The 22917-nt window shown below is 35.5% G+C and overlaps 4 protein-coding genes across 14 annotated transcripts; 1 reads left to right on the top strand and 3 right to left on the bottom strand.

Annotated features, from left to right (window-relative positions):
• The first annotated feature begins 500 nt into the window (after window positions 1-500).
• LOC100258006 (uncharacterized) lies at window positions 501-11985 on the top strand. 11 transcript variants are annotated; one of them, XM_059733811.1, is made up of 7 exons: window positions 672-863; window positions 2589-4073; window positions 7065-7210; window positions 9287-9469; window positions 10032-10299; window positions 11574-11715; window positions 11799-11985. In XM_059733811.1, exons 1-2 carry the CDS (start codon window positions 841-843, stop codon window positions 3592-3594), a joined length of 1029 nt encoding a protein of 342 aa, XP_059589794.1. In that variant the 5' UTR covers window positions 672-840; the 3' UTR covers window positions 3595-4073; window positions 7065-7210; window positions 9287-9469; window positions 10032-10299; window positions 11574-11715; window positions 11799-11985. The 11 variants fall into 11 exon arrangements, with proteins under 11 accessions (XP_010662059.1, XP_059589794.1, XP_010662062.1 ...); XM_010663760.3 differs by lacking the exons at window positions 11574-11715; window positions 11799-11985 and having other exon boundaries at window positions 10032-10127; window positions 10196-10560; XM_010663757.3 differs by lacking the exons at window positions 11574-11715; window positions 11799-11985 and having other exon boundaries at window positions 501-863; window positions 10032-10560.
• On the bottom strand, window positions 7212-9048 carry LOC100263141 (cytochrome P450 89A2). Its single transcript, XM_010663767.3, has one exon. It carries the CDS (start codon window positions 8970-8972, stop codon window positions 7416-7418), a length of 1557 nt encoding a protein of 518 aa, XP_010662069.1. The 5' UTR covers window positions 8973-9048; the 3' UTR covers window positions 7212-7415.
• A 742-nt stretch (window positions 11986-12727) lies between the features above and the next one.
• On the bottom strand, window positions 12728-14506 carry LOC100240884 (cytochrome P450 89A2). The gene has a single exon (XM_010663756.3). The coding sequence runs from the start codon at window positions 14392-14394 to the stop codon at window positions 12829-12831; it is 1566 nt and encodes a 521-aa protein (XP_010662058.1). The 5' UTR covers window positions 14395-14506; the 3' UTR covers window positions 12728-12828.
• Window positions 14507-15531: 1025 nt separating this feature from the next.
• Window positions 15532-17335, bottom strand: LOC109121466 (cytochrome P450 89A2). Its single transcript, XM_019225822.2, has one exon. The coding sequence runs from the start codon at window positions 17300-17302 to the stop codon at window positions 15737-15739; it is 1566 nt and encodes a 521-aa protein (XP_019081367.1). The 5' UTR covers window positions 17303-17335; the 3' UTR covers window positions 15532-15736.
• Between the last annotated feature and the right edge of the window lie 5582 nt (window positions 17336-22917).

The raw sequence follows: 22917 nt of genomic DNA, 5'->3' as shown, positions 1-22917 counted from the left end.
ATTTAACCTTTATATTTTTGACTTTATTTTAATAAAAATATCTATATTTTTTTCTTGTAAAAATAATTAAAAAAATATATATATGTAAATACTTGAAATATTTAAAAGCATTTATGTAAAAATTGAATTATTCTGATAACAAAAAATACGAGAATGATTAAATTTATAAAATATTCAAATTATTTTATTTTTTTAAACCGAACTTTTTAATAATGTCCAAACCTCGTTTTTTATTTTTTTTATTTTTTTTTATTCTAAGTACTTCCTAGTCGGTTTAGAGAGTTTTTGATAATCCATCCCTAGACTTAGACATCGTTTGTTTGGCTATCAAGAAAATTTAAAAATAAAAGCCCATCATTAAATTTAAGGGTCACAAGACTCTTCCATTTTCCAAATCCAAGAAAAAATAAATGGAAAAACAAAATACCAACCCCAATAACATTCTCAGCAAAGTAAAATTTTTTTTTTCCTGCATTTTCCTGATAACCAAACAGAATATCAAGTCATCAACCCTAAAACCAAAACCATAAATAGAACAAAGAACCAACATACCTCCAACCCACTTCTAGAATTCAATATCAAAATAGTTGAATGCACAAATTTGACTTTTTTCAACCCTACTCTGAAAACATTTTTTTTTTAATTTTTTGCTTGTTAGAGCTAGACCCGACCCGACGTCATTTACCAAGCCCAAGTTTGAAATGGGTCCCTCCATTGCTATCTCTCAAAGCCCCTCTAAAACCCTCATCTCCCTCTCTAATTGAAGGGTTTCATTGTGTGTAGAACGGAGAAGAAGCTCTGAGGGTTTTACACATTTCCAAAATCCATAGCTGTACATGCATGCTGCTTACAAGATTTCCTCGGTCAGTTCCTCCCTCCCTTCTCTGCCTCGCTATTCCTCTGTGTGTGTTTTTTTTATAAATAATTTGCAGTCTATGATTTTTGGTTCGTTTATCAATCGTTGTATTTAGATTTCTGTTTCTGTATGATTATCTAATCATTATCTTTAAATTTTGTCGCTTTAGATGCATTTTGTTAACACGCAGACGACTTCCCCTGTTTCTAGAGCCACTCGTGAACCCAATGTCTGTGCAAAATCTACACCATATTATGGTCTGAAGAGTTGATGTGATTTTTTTGTAAATGATGGATTGGGTTTATGCATTGTGTGAGTGTTTTTTTTTTTTTTTGTTTAACCAAAGGGATGGGTTATTAGGTTTGATTATTTCTTGTTGCGAATCGGGGGAAATGAGTAATGGTAAATCAGCAGAAGGGATTCCCTGAATCGATTCTTTTAGTAGACCCAAGCAATAGCTGCCCTGGTTTTTGATAATTAATACCCATGCCATTTTTTCTAGCTTGAGAAGTAATTTGAAGAAGTTTTTGTGGGGTAAAGCATTCTAGGAAAATTTAATGCAGAAATGTTAGTTCGGTGGACTTCAAATTACTTCAACTTATCTATCTTGAGAAGGAATTTGAAGAAGTTTTTGTGGGGGTAAAGCATTCTTGGAAAATTTAATGCAGAAATGTTAGTTCAGTGGACTATCTGAGACTATTTGAATTGGTTAATTGGGTTCTCTAATAAAGAAAAGTTGATCTCCTAAATGTCGTTGATCATAGGTGAACTATCTTATGGGACCATTACTGTGTTTGGTTCATGGCCTCTGTCTTGTCATTTGTATTAAGTATTTGGCTAACTCACGGATCAGATATCCTGTTCTGGATCCTCTCAATCCACATGAAAATCACATTCTTTTAATCCATGTTAAGATGAGAAAAAAAAAAAAGGAATGAGAAGAACAACTTGACGCATCATATTTATTAAATTAAATAGTTAGTTTGCATGATTTAATCATCGTATGCATCTTATTCTGATTGAAAACAAAATCTTTTGAGAATGTTTGAGGGTGAAAAAAGAGCATAAAAATATATCGTTGAATTAGTTTTTGGTCTATCAGATGGTCCTTAACTCCTTATAATGGTGAATGCTTATTAAAGTGTTGCTGGATCAGAGGAATATCATCTTTCATTTTTAAAATATCTTCTGACATTAGTTTGTTTGTTTGTTTTTTTCCTAAATAATCAAAAGCCCAATTATTCTTTTCTGTTACAACAGCCAACTTAGGACCTCTTAAGACTTCACCACAGGATCCCACTTGGAAGAAGCAAGACTGAGTAGGTGGCATTTATGAATTTTATCTTTACCCAAAATTCATCTCCTTTTAGTATGCCCATCAGATTCTATCATCTCTTCTTCATAAGAGTGTTGCAGCTTAGGAACAATTTGTATTGTACGGAATCAAATTAGATTGGATCTTTCAGCATGTAATGTAGAGTTTGTATGATGGTATGACTTTGTGTCCCAGTATTGTTGAGCAACACGTTATGCATGAAAGATATTCCATTTATGCATTATTGTTCATGGAACTTTGAACTTTCATCACTCATATTTAGAGAATTTTACCTTGTGAAGTTCCGGATATTTACATTTACTTCTATTCAGTTTTCATTGTTTAATAAGATTTGTTATCTTTCTTTTTTTTCTTTTCTTTTTAAGGTTTTTACTGATATATGTTTTCCCTGAACAGTGACCAACTTGCATCTTGCTCCTTCTTCATTGTCCATTTGTTGTATCAGAATAGCAGGAGCCACCATAATATAGGTTTAGTTGCTCTGTGGTTTAGCAACAAAAGAAACTTATGCACATGGAATTTTTCAGAACTGAGAAGCTATCACAGCCAGAAAATTTCAGAACCAAGAAATAGAAGGCTTACTTCCAATAGTCATTTTTGTAATCATTCCTCTAGGAAAGTTCCGGTCCGTTTTGGTCATTCTCCCAAAGTGTTATCTGGTGAGACTTATTCTGTTCTTCAATCAAGTGGTTTTCAGCACTGGTTCAAGAACTGGCAAGAACAGAGAAAGCATAAACTGACAGCAAGCACTTTTGGTGGGGCTGTTGGTTTTTGGCCTCGCCGCAGAGTCCAGCTTTGGTTAGAAAAGTTAGGGGCAATTAAGCCATTCAGCGGCAATCTGGCTACCTGTTGGAGCAACATTAAAGAAGAGGAAGCACTTGAAAGATACAAGCTGATAACAGGAAATACTGTCTTGTTTCCTGAATTTCAGGTCTATGGTAAAAAGAATCCAGAAGACAATTGGCTCGCAGCTTCCCCAGATGGGGTAGTTGAGAGGCTTGTCTATGGATTGCATTCCCGAGGAGTGCTGGAGATAAAGTGTCCATTTTTTAATGGAGATAAGAGCATAGCTTCACCTTGGTCTCGAGTCCCCCTTTATTGTATTCCCCAAGCTCAGGGTTTAATGGAGATAATGGATCGGGATTGGATGGATTTCTATGTTTGGACTCTTAATGGAAGCAGTTTATTCAGGCTATACCGGGATGTAGAATATTGGGATGTTCTAAAAATAGCATTATCTGACTTCTGGTTTAAGCATGTTCAACCAGCGAGAGAATTGTGCAGTGAACATGTGATTACTAATCCTCTCATTGAATTGCGATCACTCAAGCCAGAGCCGAGACATGAATTATGTAGGTACATTGTTTATGAAAGCAAACGCATTGTTGATAACTCCAAGTAATTGATGCGAGAAATTCATGGGAAATTGCAAAACTGATGCATACATTCGTTGAGTTTGGTTTGATTAGAAGGGGGTATCCAGAATTCAGATAGGGGAAGGCTGTAGAGGAGAAACCCAATGTAGAAACTTTGAGCTTTTAAATCTGCGGTCTGAAGCGAAATGGAATTTGTACCTGAGTAATTGAGTACCATTGTTGAGTAAGTAAATGTTAAATCATTGGAACTGTTGCTTGTTTGAGTTACAAAGACAATATATATATTGCCAGAGCAGGGATAAATCGTGATGTTGCAGGAGAGAATGCCAAAATACAGTCCATAACATGGGTTATAAGAGGATGGAATGCCTTTTCCTCCCTCTATAGGTTCTTAAATTTATGTAACAGCTTCTCCTTCCCAATGGAAGTTATTACACACAAGGGAGCTTTAAATCTATGATCTTATTGGCTGGACTCCAGGAGCTGAGTTCTTGATTAATGTCAGGTACTAATGTGGATTTAAGTGAGAAATTTTAGCAGTAAGCCTTGCTTTCTTTTGTCCTTTTACTAGTGGTTTGTCTAAAGAGTAATCATATTTTTTTTGGTATTATGTTATATAACTATTTATGATATGTGATAAAAATTTATTGATGTGGCAAAAAAGTACACCAAAATACACAAAACATTTACAATGGGCACCAAGAGGCTATCCCAAAAAAGAGAGAATGCAAAAAACAAGTCTCTTCCTTTGCTAGATCTCAACCAATCTACAAAATCAACTAAAGACATTGAGCTTTGTTTTACATACAACCAAACTTATAATAAAATATTAATTAGGAATGGAGATTTCAGCTTTTGATAAAAATACATAGAGGTGTGGTTCTCTATACCTTCTTACATTTTCTTCCTACAAAGTAATTATGCCAACTTAAAAGGGTCTCTTTAACCATGGAATGGAACACCTCAACTATGCTAAATAAAGAAAAGATGAACTATCATAAAACCCTTGTTTTGGCACAATGAATGAGAATGCGATCAATTGATTCTTCTTTGTCTTCATAGAGAAAATATCTATTCATTAGAGACAATCCTCTCTTTTGAAGTTGATTTAATGTCAACACCTTCTCTAACTAGCTCCTTCGCCAAAAAATAATCGCTTTATACGAGACCTGTGAATTTTAATTATGCTTGTTGGGAAGATACTTGATCACCTAGTTCTAAAACAAATAGGGAGATTTAATAGAAAAAACTGTTGTTTGAATCTGTCCAAATTACTTTTCCTTACTTTTTTATTTTGATAGGTAAATAAAGGACTTGCATTAGAAATGCCTAAAAGCGGCGAAAGTAGTACACACGAAGTATACAAACAACATCCAAAAAAAATTAGGTGGTAAGAAGATAAAAAAGGCCTTCCCCTTGCTTGACAAACAACTAATCTATGAAGTCAATCGTAGACAAAGTGTGATCCTCTGGCCCGCTCGCGGTGCATGCGCGGTGACCGTCTGGCCTGCCCACGGTGCGTGTTTGGCCTGTTTGCGGTGCGTGTCTGGCTCGCTCGTGGTGCGCGTCTAGCTCGCCCACGGTGCACGCGCGGTGCGTGTCTGGCTCGCCCGCGGCCTCCTCACATAGCCCCTGGAGTTTGAACCACCAAACCTCCTGGCTTACCCTGCTTTCATCCTAAGCTCGCATGGGTGCAAGGCCTACCCATGAGGCCTATTCCTCCATGGTTAAGTCAAGGGGCTAAGGGGCTGACAGCAGGTGTATAGCTTCCATTTTACAAAGATAATAATTTTTTTAGTCCAAATATATTTTGCTTCTAGTTTCCTATTATTTTTGCATTCTAATATTTTCACTTCTTCTATTGTGTTACTGAAATTCTTGTTAATACTTCTGAATCAGGGAAGTGGGAACACACTTGGAACAATTTGTGGATGCCCTTATTATTGAATGCACTACCATCGTTTATTTTTGGTTGAGATAGGTTGGAACCTTTTAGGACACGTGCAATGTGATGCATATTATGAGCTCAAAATTTTCTATCAAGCTTTAACCATGCAGTTACTTGTATGCTGGACTGAGATGACACTGGGAGGATTTGTATGTACAAAGTATACCTAGAGTTACATCCATTGTTTTGAGGGGGGAAAACACATTGGGTTTGGTTCTGAATTTGTTATTATTTGGCTTTGCACTCTTTTATTGTGGATATTCTTTCTTTTGTGGATTTTGTGAATAAGTTGAGTCATGGTGAAGTCTTCTCATCTGAGTGTGCTAACCTTGTAATTGTATTTTTTTTTTATATTTACATGGGTTGGCCCTCTTCTTTTTGGGTGTACTAGTGGGTTTCTTCCTTTCTATATGGCCTTGTTAAATGTAAATTATCCTTATTATTGGAAATAATTTTGTCAGATTTGAGGGAAAAAAAATGAAATATAAAATTATAATTTGATGTGCTTTCGAAGCAGGTAGTATGGATGAATGTGACAATGAAAGAAACTTCTTAGACCTAGATAATCAATTCTTTTATCTTATATTTTCAGGATGACCTTGATAAAAATTTTCAAAATGTTTGGATGACTTCTGGCTGAAGTAGAATGTGCATCATAGTTGTTATAGGGGGGAAAACCACGTTTATAGGTAAAAAAATCCCATGAGGTTCACAAGATTCTATAAGATGGACCCCAAAGTCGTTATCGTCCGGTATTGATTATTTCTTTGAACTGATTTCGTAGATTGAAAACTAAATGGGGCTTCACTGTTTGTTGGAGTTCACAGAGTTGTGGGAACAATCCAAAACTATTACAACTGCTGCTATAAGCATCCTTCTGGTTCCTTGTGCTGAATAGATAATAACTCCATCTAGATATTGAGAATTTTCCACTTATTTGAAATATGAATTGTATTTTGTTCTGCCCTCATGTTATTTACTTCTTCACCTGATACTTCAATGATAAAGGTGGAAGAAAATAATTGTCTATAAGATTGGTTTATTGGCATTGCATTACTACCGGCTGACTTAAACCTTCTCTTGTGTTGGTTTTGCAAACTACTCTGTTACAACATGCAATGGCTAATTGAGACATTGATTTAAGGGTGATGCCAACATAAAATCAAATCAAAGCAAAAGAAACTGCATATTGATTTGAAATGTTATCTGCATAATACAATTCTTGATATAGAAATGCTTAGACCATTGTTGATTGCAATTTCCCCCTTCCTCCCTCTCCCTCTTTTCATAGCTCTTCCATAAAAGGTGTAATTTAGCCAACCAACTAGGAATACCAACCAAGAGGTATATACAAAGAAGAAAGATGACCACTTCTCTTAAATTGATGGGAACTGGAAAATGGAACTAATAAAGTTAAAGATAAAGAGGTGAGTGTGAGAGGGATTTTTGTTCTTTCTAAAATTTTGACTGTGTCATAACCATTGCAAAGTGATTTAAGAAATTTTTAACTTGAACATTGTGGCTTATGCTTTGGAGCTTATGGATCAGGACTTTGCAGACATATTGTGCATTTTCCGAGCAGCTAGCTCCTTCTTGGAAGCTGAGGAGAGAACTTGACATGGTAGAGGTCTGTCTGATTATTGAGAATTGGATACAAGTCCACACCCAGGGTCCCATCTTTGGAATTATCATGAGTAAGACTAAAGTTTGCATTTCATTTATTGAGAATATACCTCTCATATTCTGCAAATATATTATATTATATAGTTCAAGTCATACAGTACAAGGGTGCTCATTGTGAAATTCAAAGTTGTTGTGATAGGCACATTAGTTATGATGATAATAAACTAATAATGAAGTTGATGCATTGGTGGTCTCCTAAAGCCATCCACTTTTACCTTATTTCCATCGTGGACATAAGTGAATCTGCAATGGATTCTTCATCACCACTGTGAATTCCTCCTTCTCTGACAGATCAACCTCATCTCCATCCATAGCCTTCCATTCAAAACTCCAAACCAAATTGGCCACGAAATACTCCAGATGCAGCATCGCTAAGCCATACCCAGGACATATCCTTCTTCCTGCACCAAACGGCATCATCTTAATCTCCCTGCTCCCAGTTATATCAAACACTTCATCTCCATTGCCTTTGCTGTTTAAGAACCTCTCTGGCTTGAACTTCATTGGATCTTCCCATATCTTGGGGTTCCAATTCATCTCTGATACCGTGAAATTGAGAGAGGCGTTCTTGGGTATAACATACCCTTCAAAGGTTATAACTTGGGTCACTGAATGAGGCGACACAAAGTGTCCCGGAGGATGCCGCCTCAGACCTTCCAAGATCACTGCCTTCAAGTATGGCATCTTCTTCAAATCTTCCTCCTCCACCTCTTCCTTCCCTTCCCCCACAACCCCATTAATCTCCTCAAAGAGCTTCCTCTGAATATGTGGGTACTTCACTATGTTGGCCATGATCCACTGCAGTGCAGTGGATGTAGTGTCAGTCCCACCATCAAGAAACTCTGAGCACAAACCAATCATCTCTCCTTCGTTTAGCTTCCTCTTCTCTTCTGGCAGTTGCAGGTCCAGCAAAGTATCGACGTATGACAAGACATAGTTCTTTGAGGAAGATGAACCTGACTCCTGGCTGTCTTGGTTCTGTTTGCTTTGAATTTCTTGCTTTAGTCGCTGCCTGGCTCTTATGTATGGGAGCAGAGTGTCTTCCTGATTTTTGCGAAGCTGGAACAACTCCTCCCAACGACTCCGGAACAATACCTTTCCCACCCTAGGCCAGAAATTTAATATGTTGAAGCGAGGAAAGCCCAACAACAATCGTCGTTGAATCGTCTCAATCTCTTGGATTTGTTTTTCCTCAAGCTTGTCCCCAAAACACATGAGAACCAGTAAGCAAAACATAGCATACCGGAAGTGATCCACCACCTGGACTGACTCACCTGATTCTGAGTGGCCTTGAAGCCGAGAGATTAGAACCTCCAGGACCCACTTTCGTGCGTGAGAGTAGTTTCTCACGCGTGAAGGGTGCAGGATCTCAGCAGTGAGGTTGCGGCGGAGGAGACGCCAGGTTGGGCCATATATGGCTGAGGCGATGTTATGCTGATTACTGTTTACAATTCTGTTGGCTGGCCCCTCAGGACGATTAGCAAAAACGACACCATTTTGGACCAACATCTTGTGGGCAAGGGAGTTGGTGGAGATGAAGATGGCCGGGTGAAAGCCCATTTGGAGAGTGATGATTGGGCCATACTTGGTGTGTAGGTTTCGGAGGATTGGTTCAAGCTCCAAGGACGATATAAGGAGCCATTGCAAGTTCCCAATGATAGGAACCGTGGTGGGTCCTGGTGGGAGCTTTCGTTTTGGAAAGAGGAAATCATAGAGAGATTTGAGGAGAGTAGCAACACAGAGGGAGATGATGATGAACAGCCATATCTCCATTTTAGTTATCAAATCCAATCCAATCTCTAAGATGAAGAACTTGCTCTTCTTCTGGGCTGTGCTACTGCTTTCTGGATTAGATATATTGGGTGGTAGGGATAAATTGCTATGCTAATACTATGACGTATATTAATTTTCTCAAACACGACTCCAGAGACAGCGACATACACATGTGGCCTATTTATCTACATATCAATTACATATTATAATTAATTAGTATCCTATTTTGCTTGTTGCCTTTTGTTTGTATCCTAAACATTGTTATTGTCCCTGTTGATTGGTTCTTAGAATTGACTCTGTAAATTGAAAACCAGATTATGCTTCACTGGCCATGGAGTTCATAGTTTCCTACGCACAACTGTGGCAACAATCAAAAGCTTGGATTGGGCTTAACTGGTTGATGGGGTTCATGGTTTTCTATTCACGGCTCTGGGCTAATCAAAAGCTTCTACCACTGCTGTTTTAAGGCAGTTCTGGTTACTTGTGGTGCCAAATTGGTAATAAACTCCATCTAGCTAATGGAACTTTTTGGCTTAGTTGACAGATGAATTGCATATTGTTCTGCCCCCATGTCATTGTTACTTTAATTACAAAGATGGAAGAAAGTAAGGGTTTATATGATCAGTTTATTTAGCATTACTGACTGTCAGCTGACTGTTGGGACATTGAGTTATGGGTGATGCTAACGTTATAGCAGAAAAAACTAAATATTGATTGAAGTTTTTGTCAAATCATGGCATAGGCCTTATTTTTTATTATTTTTCATTGCTCTAGCCTGTCCTGGGATGGTGTTGTCTACCTCATCCTTGATGAAGCTTTTGTAGATGAAAAAGAATATATAGGTCATATAGGTTTGATTGTTTCTTCATGAGCCATAACTTCTTGGATCCATCGAAAATCCCTATGTTCTATGGAAAGATTTTGTTAGAGCTGAAAAAAAGATATGAAAGATAAGTTATAATTTAATGTCTGTTCAGAGCAGATTTCTGTATGGATGAATGTGATGATGAAGAAACTTCTTGGACAGACATAATAATTCTTTTTATCTTATATTTTCAGGATGGTCCAGCTGAAATTTTTCAAAATTTTTGAATGACTACCGGCTGTAGTAGGCTGTGCATCATTGTCATTATAGGGAGAAAAAAATCCCACGAGGTTCATGAGATGGGCCCCTAAATTCGCTATCATCCAGTATTGATCAGTTCTTTGAATTGACTTTGTAGATTGAAGAGTAAATTGGGCTTCTCTGGTTGATGGAGTTCACACAGCCGTGGAGCTATTACAACTGCTGCTAGACATCATTCTGGTTGCTTGTGGTGCCAAATGGGTTATAACTCCATCTAGCTTTTGAAAACTGTCCACTTATTTGATAGATGAATTGCATTTTGTTCTGCTCCCCTGTAATCCCGAACAGCTGTTTCATGTGCAAAGTGGATGAAAATTTGACTGATCACATCTTCCTTTAATGCCCAAACGCAAGCATTCTAAGGCAGCAAATTTTTTGGTGGGTTAATTTCATAAAGGCCCCCCGAGGTTTGGTGTAAATACACCCAACCACTATTGATTTCAAATTTCCTCGATTAGCACCTTTATAAATTTATTCTGTTTAACAAATTTATTTTTTAGAGAGATTTTAAATAAAAATATTTTAAATAGGAGTGTTTAATAATTCTCTAAAAACTAAATTTTATTCTTTAAAAAATAAAATTTATATATGAAATATATTTATAGGGTGCTAACTTATGAAATGTGAAACTTGTCATGACTTAATGTATTTACACTCAATGAAATTAACCCTTTTTTGACTGTTTGGAGTGGTTTGGGTGTTGTGAGTAGGGATGGCAATGGGGCGGGTCATTTCGGGTACCCGCCCCGCCCCGCCCCTAATGGGGTGGGATATTATTTTTCTAAACGGGTATGGGACGGGTTTGGGATTTTTTTTGAAACCCGGGGCGGGTTCGGGTATTGCCCCACCCCGCCCCGCCCCGCCCCGATTATATATAAAATTAAAATTAAAATTTAATTTAATTTAAAATTTAAAATTAATTTAATTTAATTTTTATTTTATTATTTTTAATATATAGATAATAATAAATTATTTTTAATAAAATAAGTTATAAAAAATATAATTATTTAATTATTTATAAAATATATTTATTTTAATATAATTAAAAAAATTTAAAAGTAATTTTTTAAAAAAATTAAAATTAAAATTAAATAAAAAATTAAACGGGGCGGGTATGGGAATGTAGCATACCCGCCCACCCCGCCCCGCCCCGTTTAATTTTTTAAATGGGACGGGGATGGGAATTGGTTTAAATAAACGGGGCGGGGTTGGGAGGGGGGCGCCCCGCCCCGAACCCGCCCCGTTGCCATCCCTAGTTGTGAGAAGAACCCTTTCTCTTTGGCACAGATCCATTGTAGGAAAGAAATGGAAAAAAGCGTGGCTTCCTTGTATGTGTTTTGTGTTGTTTGGAAGGAAATAAATAGATCTTTCAAAGATGTGAAACAGTTGGACTAAGCATTCAAATCCACTTTCATGTGATTTTTGACATTTTTAGCTTGAACATTGTGGCTCATGCTTTAGAGCTTATGAATCAGGGCTTTGCAGATATATTCAGCATTTCCTAAGCCGTTAGTTCCCAGAAGAGAGAACTTGAACTTGGCATGGTAGAGGTCTGCCTCCTTACTGAGAATTTGATACACGTCCACACCTGGGGTCCCATTTCTGGAATTTTTAAGAGTAAGACTCAAATATGGCTTTCATTTATTGAGATTTATTTATTTATTAATTTAATAACTGAGTAATTCAAGGTATTCAAGTAGAGGTAGGAATTAAACATGGGTTCATGTGCCTCTACCACACATTTCGGTATCTGTATATGTCCTAACCAACTTGACGGACTTTTCTCATAGTACGGTAATTTAAAAAAGTTATGCTTAAATTATTGTAGTAGAAGAAGTTATTACAAATATATGGTAGTTTTTGCCACCTAGGAGAGAGGAGAGAGGGTGAACGGATAAATTTTTTTTAAAGCCAAAATCATCTTTTCAAATTTCAAAAGACGAAATCGTCTTTTCAAAAAACGATTTTAAAAAAAATTCAAAAGGGAAATCGTCTCTTTAAGAGACGAGTTCCATAAAAAAAATATATATATATTTTTTTTAAAAATTCCCAAATTAAAAAAAAAAAAATTCCTCAAGGAACTCGTCTCTTCAAGAGACGAGTTCCCTTGAGGAATTGGTTTTTTTTTTTTTTTTTTTTTTTTAATTTGGGATTTTTTTTAAAAAAATATATATATATTTTTCTTCATGGAAGTCGTCTCTTGAAGAGACGAGACTTCCCTTGAGGACTTTTTTTTTTTCTTTTTTGTCTTTTTTTTTTATAAATGGGGATTTTTTTTTTTTTTTAAATATTTTTTTTTTCATGGAACTCGTATCTTGAAGAGACAATTTCCCTTTTGAATTTTTTTTAAAATCATCTTTTGAAAAGACGATTTCATCTTTTGAAATTTGAAAAGATAATTTTGGTTTAAAAAAAAATTTATCCGTTCACCCTCTCTCCTCTCTCCTCTTTCCTAGGTTGCAAAAACTATCATATATTTGTAATAACTTCTTCTACTATAATAATTTAAGCATAACTTTTTTAAATTATGGTACTATTGAGAAAAGTCCCCTTGACACCATGACTGGTAAGCTTTTCACATATACAATATTATATGCTTCAGATCCAAACATTATAAGAGAGCTCATTCTAACATTCAAAGCTGTTGTGACAGGCATATTATTGATGATTATAGTAACTAGTGATGGACTTTGGTGCAGTGGTGGTCTCCTAAAGCCATCTACTTTTGCCTTATTTCCATCGTGGAGACAAGTGGACCTGCAATGGATTCTTCATCACTACCGTGAACTCCTGCTTCTCTGATAGATCAACTTCATCTCCCTCCACAGCCTTCCATTCAAAACTCCATACCAAATTGGCCACAAAATACTCCAGATGCAGCATCGCTAGGCCATGGCCGGGACATATCCTCCTTCCTGCACCAAACGGCATCATCTTAATCTCCCTGCTCCCAGTAATATCAAACACTTCATCTCCATTGCCTTTGCTGTTCAAGAACCTCTCTGGCTTGAACTCCATTGGATCTTCCCATATCTTGGGGTTCCAATTCATCTCTGATACCATGAAATTGAGAGAGGCGTTCTTGGGTATAACATACCCTTCAAAGGTTATATCTTGGGTCACTGAATGAGGCAACACAAAGTGTCCTGGAGGATGCCGCCTAAGACCTTCCAAGATGACTGCCTTCAAGTATGGCATCTTCTGCAAATCTTCCTCCTCCACCTCTTCCTTCCCTTCCCCCATAACCCCACTAATCTCCTCCAAAAGCTTGGCCTGAATATGCGGGTGCTTCACCAGGTTCGCCATGATCCACTGCAGTGCAGTGGATGTGGTATCAGTCCCACCATTGAGAAACTCTGAGCACAAACTCACCATCTCTCCATCATTTAGTTTCCTGTTTTCTTCTGGTAGCTGCAGATCCAGCAAAGTATCGACATACGACAAAACATAGTTCTTTGAGGAGGGAGACGAATCTGATTCAAGGCCGTCTTGTTGCTGTTTGCTTTGGATTTCTTGCTTTAGCTGCTGCCTGGCTCTTATGTATGGGAGCAGAATGTCTTCCTGTTTCTTGCGAAGCTGGAACAACTCCTCCCAACGATGTCGGAACAATACCTTTCCCACCCTAGGCCAGAAGTTTAATATATTGAAGCGAGGAAAACCCAACAACAATATTCTTTGAATCGTCTCAATCTCTTGAATCTGCTTCTCCTCAAGCTTGTCCCCAAAACACATGAGAACCAGCAAGCAAAACATAGTATACTGAAAGTGATCCACGACCCGGACTGCCTCACCTGACTCTGAGCGTGCTTGGAGCCGAGAGATTAGAATCTCCAAGACCCACCTTCGCGCCTGAGAATAGCTTCTCACCCGTGAAGGGTGGAGGATCTCGGCGGTGAGGTTGCGGCGGAGGCGGCGCCAAGTCGGGCCATAGACCGCGGAGCTGATGTTATGCTGATTACTGCTAAAAATTCTGTTGGTGGGCAGGGCCTTGGGGCGATCAGCGAAAACGGCACCATCTTGGACCAAGGTCCGGTGGGCGAGGGAGTTGGCGGAGACGAAGATGGCCGGACGAGAGCCGATTTGGAGGGTGACGATGGGTCCATACTTGGCGTGGAGGTTTCGGAGGATTGGTTCAAGCTCTGAGAAGGATTTAAGGAGCCATAGCAGGTTCCCCACAAAAGGAACCGTGGTGGGTCCTGGAGGTAGGTTCAGTTTTGGAAAGATGAAATCATAAAGAGACTTGAGCAAAGCAGCAACGCAGAGGGAGATGACGATGTTGTAGACCCATGTCTCCATTTTCGTTATGAAATCCAATCCAATCAATCAGGATGGAGAAGAAGAAAGATATGCTTCTGGATTGTGCTAATGCTGCTATCTGCATTAGACATATTGGGTGGTCAGGAGTCAATTTCATGGAAGATGACGTGGTTTTTTCGTAGCTTTTCTTCTTTATATATATATATCAATTTCATGTTATTTAGACTGTAGTTTGTCAGTATCCTAAGTTGGTTTTGGCCTTTTGTAGTTATCCTAAATATCCTGTATTGCTCACGTTGATTGGTTATTGCAATTGACACCGTAGATGGATAATTTGCTGGGTTGGCAAATCGATTGAGGGTTATCCCAATCCAAGTCAGAATTTAAAAATAATTAATTTGGAACCCAATCAGACCTTTGATCTGATCTGGGGTATACTTCAAAATAATTAATTTCAAACCTAATCAAATCCCATCATACTAGGTTTGGATGGTTAGATTAGATTAGCTTCATGTTGTGTGATTTAAATGGAAATTTAAATAATATATAAAATAAAATTAATATTAATACGTGAGAAAATATAAATTATAAATATGATCAAAGCATGAACCTTGTTTGCAACCAATTCAAATTGAGTTAAAAGATTGAAAAAACTTGATCCAAATCAAAATCTGACCAAAGGTGAAGTTGGATTCGGACTAGGTTCGGGCTAAGCTGACCAAATAATACTTCTCACCTTTCCACTTAGATGACAGATAAATTGTATCTCGTTCTAACCCAATGCCAATATTGTGCTTCTTGATGCTTTAATGACAGGGATAGAAGAAAGTAGGTAATTATCGTTGAACATAAAAACAGAAGAAACTACACATCGAATGGAAATTTTTATATGCATATTAGAGTTACTGGTCAAGAAATCTAGGCATAGGGCTTAGTATTGATTGCACTTTCTTGCTTTTTCATGGCTCGTCTCTCCCAAGAAGGTGGGATTTAGACAACCTCATCCTAGATGAAAAAAATAATGAATATATATGATTTGAGTTTGATTGTTTCTTCATTAGCTATAACCTCCCGGCCCCATCAAAAAGTCATTTGTTGTATGACTCATGGAAAGGAGGATTCCTTTTGTTCTCTTGCGATAAAATTCCCATCAAAGAAGACCAACCAAGAGGTAGCTAGACACAAGGAAAGATAACCCACTTTCTTACGATTTTGCATACACATCGAGCCAACTTTCCCTTTAATATTCTGCATATATGTTATAGAATGTGCAGTTCAAATCCATACATTATACTGAAATATCATAAGAATTATGGTGATGATGAAGTAGTAGTGGTCTTCTAAAGCCGTCTACTTCTTTATTTTTTTATTTATTTATAAATTATTTCAACCTTGGAGATAAGTGAGCCTGCAATGGATTCTTCATCACTACCGTGAACTCCAGCTTCTCAGATAGATCAACTTCATCTCCCTCCACTGCTTTCCATTCAAAATTCCACACCAAATTCCCCACAAAATACTCCAAATGCAGCATTGCCAACCCATACCCAGGACAAATCCTCCTCCCTGCACCAAATGGCATCATCTTTATCTCTTTGCTCCCAGTTATATCAAATTCTTTCCCTGCATCTGCATGATCTCCATCTCCATTGCTGTTCAAGAACCTCTCTGGCTTGAACTCCATTGGATCTTCCCAAATCGTTGGGTTCCAATTCATATCTGATACTGAGAAATTCACAGTTGCATTCTTGGGTATGTCATACCCTTCAAAGCTTACATCTTGGGTCACTGAATGAGGCAACACAAAGTGTCCCGGAGGATGCCGCCTCAGACCTTCCAAGACCACTGCCTTCAAGTATGGCATCTTCTGCAAATCCTCCTCCTTCACCTCCTCCTCTCCCTCCCCCACAACCCCACTAATCTCCTCGAAAAGCCTGGCCTGAATATGGGGGGCCTTCACCAGGTTCGCCATGATCCACTGCAGTGCAGTGGAGGTGGTGTCAGTTCCGGCACTGAGAAACTCCGAGCACAGCGTCACCATCTCTCCTTCATTAAGCTTCCTCTTCTCCTCCGGCAGCTGCAGATCCAGCAAAGTGTCCACATACGACAAGACATAGTCCTTTGAAGATGAAGATGAATCATCTTCTTGTTTGTTTTGCGTTTCCTGCTTAAGCCGCTGTCTGGCTCTTATGTGCGGCAGAAGAATCGCTTCCTGATCCTTGCGCAAATTAAGCCACTCCTCCCACCTTTTTCGAAATAATATCTTCCCCATCCTCGGCCACAAATTGAGCCTATTCAATCCACGGAACGCCAACAACAACTTTCGTTGAATCATCTCAATCTCCTGAATTTGCTTCTCCTCGAGCTTGTCCCCGAAACACATGAGCACCAGTAGGCAAAACATGGCGTATTGAAAGTGATCCATTATTCGGACGGGGACAAATCCGTCGGAGTGGCCTCTAAGCCGAGAGACCAGAATCTCCAGCACCCACTTCCGTGCGTGGGAGTAGCTTCTCACCCGGGAAGAGTGGAGAATCTCGGCCGTGAGATTGCGGCGGAGGAGACGCCAGGTCGGGCCATAGGGGCTCGAATTGATGTTTCGCTGGTTACTGCTCATGACTCTACTGGCCGGAAGCGCCGCAGGACGGTCGGCGAAAACGGCTCCGTTTTGCACCAAGGCCTGGTGGGCGAGGGAGTTCTCGGAGATGAAGATGGCCGGGCGAGAGCCGATTCGGAGAGTGAGGATTGGGCCGTACTTGGCGTGTAAATTTCGAAGTATGGGTTCGAGGTCGGCGAAGGATGGGCCGAGCCAGTGGAGGTTTCCGATGAGAGGAAAGGCAGCGGGTCCTGGTGGGAGATTGAGCTTTGGGAAGAAGAAATCATGGAGAGATTTGAGGAGAGAAGCAATGCAGAGGGAGACGACGAAGAGGAAGACCCATATCTCCATTGAAAAAGTCTCTGGTCCTGTGTGTGTTAGCCAAGATACTTATCTTCCTTTTTCCTTTTATTTTTATTGGTCATTCACTATGATTAGACTTTATCTTTTTAAATGATTTTTAAAAAAAAATACTTTTTACTCAAAACATGAGAAAAATTTATAGAAATTATATTTATGTTATAAAATATAAGAATTTATACTATTATGAAAATGATGCATAATCATAATATTGATTTACTCCCTAAAAAATGGGAGAAATTAATATTGATTTACTCTCCTTAAATGGGAGACCTTTTACAACATATTATCAATACCAGCCAATATTTGAAGATTACTACTTAACAAAATTGGGCAGGAGATTTATTATCTATATTAAATATTTTTCGATGAAATTTCATGAGAAATACTTTAAAAGCTCCTACATCAATTTCATGATAAGGTAAATCATATGATTTTATTTTCTATAATAGTTATAATTTTCAATTTTTTTTTATATTATTAGAATATAATTCAAATTTTCATTATTCATAGATAAACTTGTGTGAGAATTTTGTGTCTAAAGTTACGCAAAAGTAAAAATAGCTAGTAAATTTAATAAATGTCAAAACTTATATGATTAGAAGATATATGTTATGAATTAAAATTATATGTACTCAGAAACTTTTTATACATAAACAAAAGTTATTAAAATAATAATATTAATAATTTTTGTACAAACCAAAGTAATACACATCTAGAAGTTATATAATTACTACATGTAATTAAAAGTTATGAAAATAGCAATATTAATATTTTTTTTTGGTACAAATTTAAATTATACATAGCAAGAAGCCATGTAATTATTATTCATAATTATAAGTTATAAAAATAATAATATTAATATTTTTTTTATGCTAGCCAAAATCTATGTCAATTTCTAATCCATGATTGAGAAGTATTAAACCTATTGGATGATGTTTGTAATTTGAATTATTATTATTGTGAATAGAAGTATGAATTTTGCATTTGAATTTCTCAATGCAAAAAGATTCTAGTACGATTGGATTGTTGTACATAATCTATTTATTTTCATGAATTTATAATTTATATTTTTTTAGATTTGCTGAAATTTTTGATTTTATCCCTTATCTTTGTAGATATTATTTGAATTTTAATAATCTTTTTTGGTTATTGATAAAATGAAGAGAGTGAAAAGAAAATGTTAATTTGATAGTTTAAAATTTTGGGTTTAGTTAGTTGGACCCTCTTTATTTGGAAGGGTGAATTTTATAAATAAATAAAATAATAAGAGGATAAATTGTTTTATAGAGATAAGAATGAAAGAGAAGAGTTTGAATATGATTGAGTTTAGTTTTGAAACACCACCACATTATCCTTTTATAAAAGGAATTTAATTCTAATTAAGCTATTTTTGGTTTGATTTCTTTTGCTTGAGCATAGATAAGATATTCTCTAATATATCTATTATTTGCTAATTAAATTTGTTTTATGATAAGGTATATATACAAACAATTTTTAATTTTGTTGCATGATTAGAAGTTATACATAACAATTTTTTATAACTATATAGTTAAAAACTATATAAAGAATATTTTATAGCCTGAAACTATTATTTTATATATTCATATAAAATTTTTTGTACAACTCGGAACTTGAAGTTATATAAATTTTATATATTTTCATAATAAGAAGATATGAAGGAATTATGTGAGTTTTTCATTTTTGAATTGAATTATTGAAATTCTTAATTTGTTATGATTGAAATTTAATTTGATTATCTCTTCACTATTATCTTCAAGCTATGGAACGTCTAAAATTGTGCATTCCATATTATGAAAAAAATTATTATTATTATTTTTAATGCTTACATATATCGATCATATTTATTAGTTGCATTCTTATAACGTCAAGTAGATTTATTTTATGATATATGTCTTATATATTGTACAATATATGTATAATTGATGTTAATATACATCAAGTACGCTTGATTGTGGACTTTTGAAGAGATAAAATTATGTCACTAATGGCATAAAATTTTATATTAATGACACTTCATATTTTATTAAGAATATGATATGATCAATATGATTCTCGAGGTAAATAATAATGCATCAACTCATTATAAGTTACATAGATATATATTATAAAATCATAAGTTTTTACCCAATGACTTGTTTATCTATACCTATGAAGGGTAGTGTAACCTATTGTGCAAATTGCTATTTTTGATGAGACAAATTTTCTTGTAGTTGGGTGAGGAAGTTGATTTCAGGAGAATGATGTGAAATTTCTTGAAAATTCTTTTATACAAAAGTCAATGTTCTTAAAGGATAATTAACTAATATAGTAGTAGATATATGCCTGAAGCATAGTAAAATAATTGAAGCAAAAAATAATGTCCTAGTAGGACAAGTAGCTATTATAACGATAAATGAATACAAGGTTCATTTGAAGTGTAATAGATTTGTCAACTCAAATGATGTAATTTCTTTTTTTAGAAAAATACACGAAAAATTTGATACTTTCAAAGAAGTCATAAAATGACTAATTAGTTCAAAATTAAGGAACTTATAGCCCCTAAAGAGATAATTATATTTGAGTTGTGAGGGTGAGAGAATAAGGCAAAGATAAAAGAGAGGTAGATGTTTGAGATGAAAGAGGAATAAAATCTTGAGGAGTATCCTCAAGGTCAATTTGATGAACTTTTGTGGAAGAATTAGTTGGTGGTTGATGCGGTGAAGGACCTTCAAGCAGAAAGGACTTCAATTGTTCCCTTGATGTTCCCGAAGACCATTCATCATGGTTAGGAAAAGTTGTAATTGAAAGATTATGAGAGAAAGAGGAAGATTCATTTTTTATAAAAGAAAAACATGCCTCATTAAAAACTACATGTGGAGAAATGTAAACTTGATTTGATATGGGATCAAGACATTAACCTTTATGTAAAGGACTATATCCTATGAAAGCATAGGGTATAGTTTTTTTTGAAAATTTGTGCATGCTAAGAGTTTTTAAATAAGGAAAGTAAAGAGAACCAAAAATGCGTAAACTGGAATAATTGGGATGTTGACAAAAAAATTAGAAGTATGGAGAATTCTTACCAATAGAAGAGAGAGGTAATATGTTGGTAAGATAAGTAACAATTAAGAATGCATCTACCCAAAATTTTAAAGGAATATTAGCATGAAAAAGAGAGTCAAGTTGTTTCAACAATATGTTGATGTTTCCTTTCAGTTAATCCATTATGTTCCGGTTTATAAGGACAAGATACTTGTTGTTTTATCTCACATTTAAGCAAATGATTTGTGAAATTGTTTGAAGTAAACTCACTTTCTCCATCGCATTGGAAAGTTTTGATTTTTCTATCAAAATGTTTTTCAACAAATGCTTGAAGTTTTAGAAAACAGTTGTAAAAGTCAAATTTATGCCTTAAAGGATACAACCATGTGGATTGAGTGAAATCATTAACAAAAATTACATAGTATATATTGCAACTTTTGTGTATAAGTAAAAGGTGCTCCCCACAAATCATTATGAATTTTTTCAAGAGGAAAACTTGTAGTTGTTTCTGATTTATTGAAGGAAAGTTTACAACGTTTTCCAAGTTGATAGCTAGTGCAAGGAGTGTCCTTAGTTAGCCAATTGGAAACATCTATAACTTTCTTATTTTCTAAGCTTTTTAAAAGGCATAATTAGGATGCCCTAAATAAGCATGCCAAATTTATGAAGGTGGTCCTTGTGCTTTGATAGTAGTGAAAGCTTCAATTTGTTCATCTTCAAAAGCGAAAAACTTCCTTTTCTTTTGACCATTCGCTACCATCTATCGTTTGGAGTCCTTGATGACAAAAATAGAGGAGTTAAATTCAAATGAACAAGCATTATCATCAATAAACGACTAGTCAAGAGTCAAGACTAACCTTATTCAAGCCCAAGTTAGAATGAAGATGTATGTAGACCAAAAAAGAGGTGAAAGGACATATGAAGTGGGAGATATGGTCTTTTTTCATCTATAACCTTATAAACAAACTATTGTATCATTCAAAGGGAATATGAAGTTGTCTCCTCAATTCTTTGGTCTATATAAGATTATTCAACGAATTTGACAGGTTGCCTACAAATTGGAATTACCAGTAAAGTAAAAAATTCATCTTGTTTTTTACGTTTCTTACTTAAAAAAGAAAATTGGGAAGTCAATTACTTCTGCCATCGAGTTACTAGCAATGTAAGAAGATGTCTAGTTGTAGCTTGAGCCCATTTCTATCTTAGATACGTGAAGATGCATTTAAGCTACAAGGCAAATTTCCTTTATTTCAGTCTTGAACAAGGCTTTTATGAAGAAAATGTAATGACCCTTTTAAATTGGGATTTTTGGTTTTATTTTGAGTATTTCCGAATAAGCCAAGTTTGGCCATTGTTGTTTGATTTTAATAGAAGGTGACATGGTCGATTTGATTTTTGGTAGTTTTTCTTTTTTAGTAAGATATATATATATATATATATATATATATATATATATATTATTTTTCTATTTTATTTTTGGCCTTTGTTGATATCCTAAATATCCTTCTTGCCAATGTTGATTGGCTGTTGGAGACTTGGAATTGACCGTATAAATGTAGCTTTTCCTAGGTGGCAAACAGACTGGTGGTTAATCCAAATCCGACGCCAGTTTAAAAATAATTAAATCAAACTGAATCAAACTTTTGACTCGAGATATATTCAGCCAAATGTGCTCGGGTTGAGGATTGGTTGATGACATCTGTTGAATTATTTGAAAATTTAAATAATATATAGGTGAAAGAAAATTTCAAGATAATAAGAAAAATTAAAAATAAACATTACATGTCATTTTATTTTAATTTGATATTTTTTTGAAGGCTTAAAAAAATTAATTTTAGTATATAGATGATATAAATTATAAATATTATCAAAATATGATTGTTGGTTTGAATCAACGAAATTGAATTAAAGATAAAAAAAAAACTTGATCCAAACCAAATATGAGTATTAAAAATAATTGTACAAGCCGACCCAATATGCAGTTGGGTTTGAATTGGATCAAGTTAACCCAACCAAATTGCATCCCTAACTTTTCAAAAGATTCACGTGTCCACATAAAAAGAAAAGAAGCTACATATTGACCCGAAATTTTCATATGTATATTAGAGTTCTTCATCAAGAAATTTTGGCATACACCTTAGCTAATTGGAAGTGTTTTTAATGGAATTATTTCTCTAAGAGTGTTTTTGAAAGAATAATTTATTTTAAGCGTTTTTAGCTAATTGGAAGTGTTTTTAATGGAATTATTTCTCTAAAAGTGTTTTTGAAAGAATAATTTATTTTAAGTGTTTTTTTTAAGAAATATTATAAATGATTTTTCTAATTTTAAAATTTTGTCAAATGTTTAATTTTTCTTTAAAAAACATTTTTTTTAATATACCAGAAGTGTTTTATGGAATTAGTGAGAATTGGATTCTTAGTCTACCTCATCCTTAGATGGAAAAAAGAATGGATAGATCATATTGAGTATGAAAAAAAGACCATTTTGCAGGACACATCGAAAATTTAAGGAAAGCACCAAAACATAAATGTAGTTCAAATCCATGTATTATAATGAAATA

This window comes from Vitis vinifera, chromosome 16 (genome assembly GCF_030704535.1).
Source record: "Vitis vinifera cultivar Pinot Noir 40024 chromosome 16, ASM3070453v1".
Taxonomy (NCBI): domain Eukaryota; kingdom Viridiplantae; phylum Streptophyta; class Magnoliopsida; order Vitales; family Vitaceae; genus Vitis; species Vitis vinifera.
Note: the sequence above shows the minus strand (reverse complement) of the source record. Positions and strands in the feature narration are given on the sequence as shown.

Coding starts and splice junctions, on each gene's coding strand:
- LOC100258006 (XM_059733811.1), top strand. CDS start 841: ATGCTGCTTACAAGATTTCCTCG. Junction 864..2,588: donor CTGCTTACAAGATTTCCTCG/GTCAGTTCCTCC, acceptor TTCCCTGAACAG/TGACCAACTTGCATCTTGCT.
- LOC109121466 (XM_019225822.2), bottom strand. CDS start 17,302: ATGGAGATATGGGTCTTCCTCTTCGTCGTCTCCCTCTGCATTGCTTCT.
- LOC100263141 (XM_010663767.3), bottom strand. CDS start 8,972: ATGGAGATATGGCTGTTCATCATCATCTCCCTCTGTGTTGCTACTCTC.
- LOC100240884 (XM_010663756.3), bottom strand. CDS start 14,394: ATGGAGACATGGGTCTACAACATCGTCATCTCCCTCTGCGTTGCTGCT.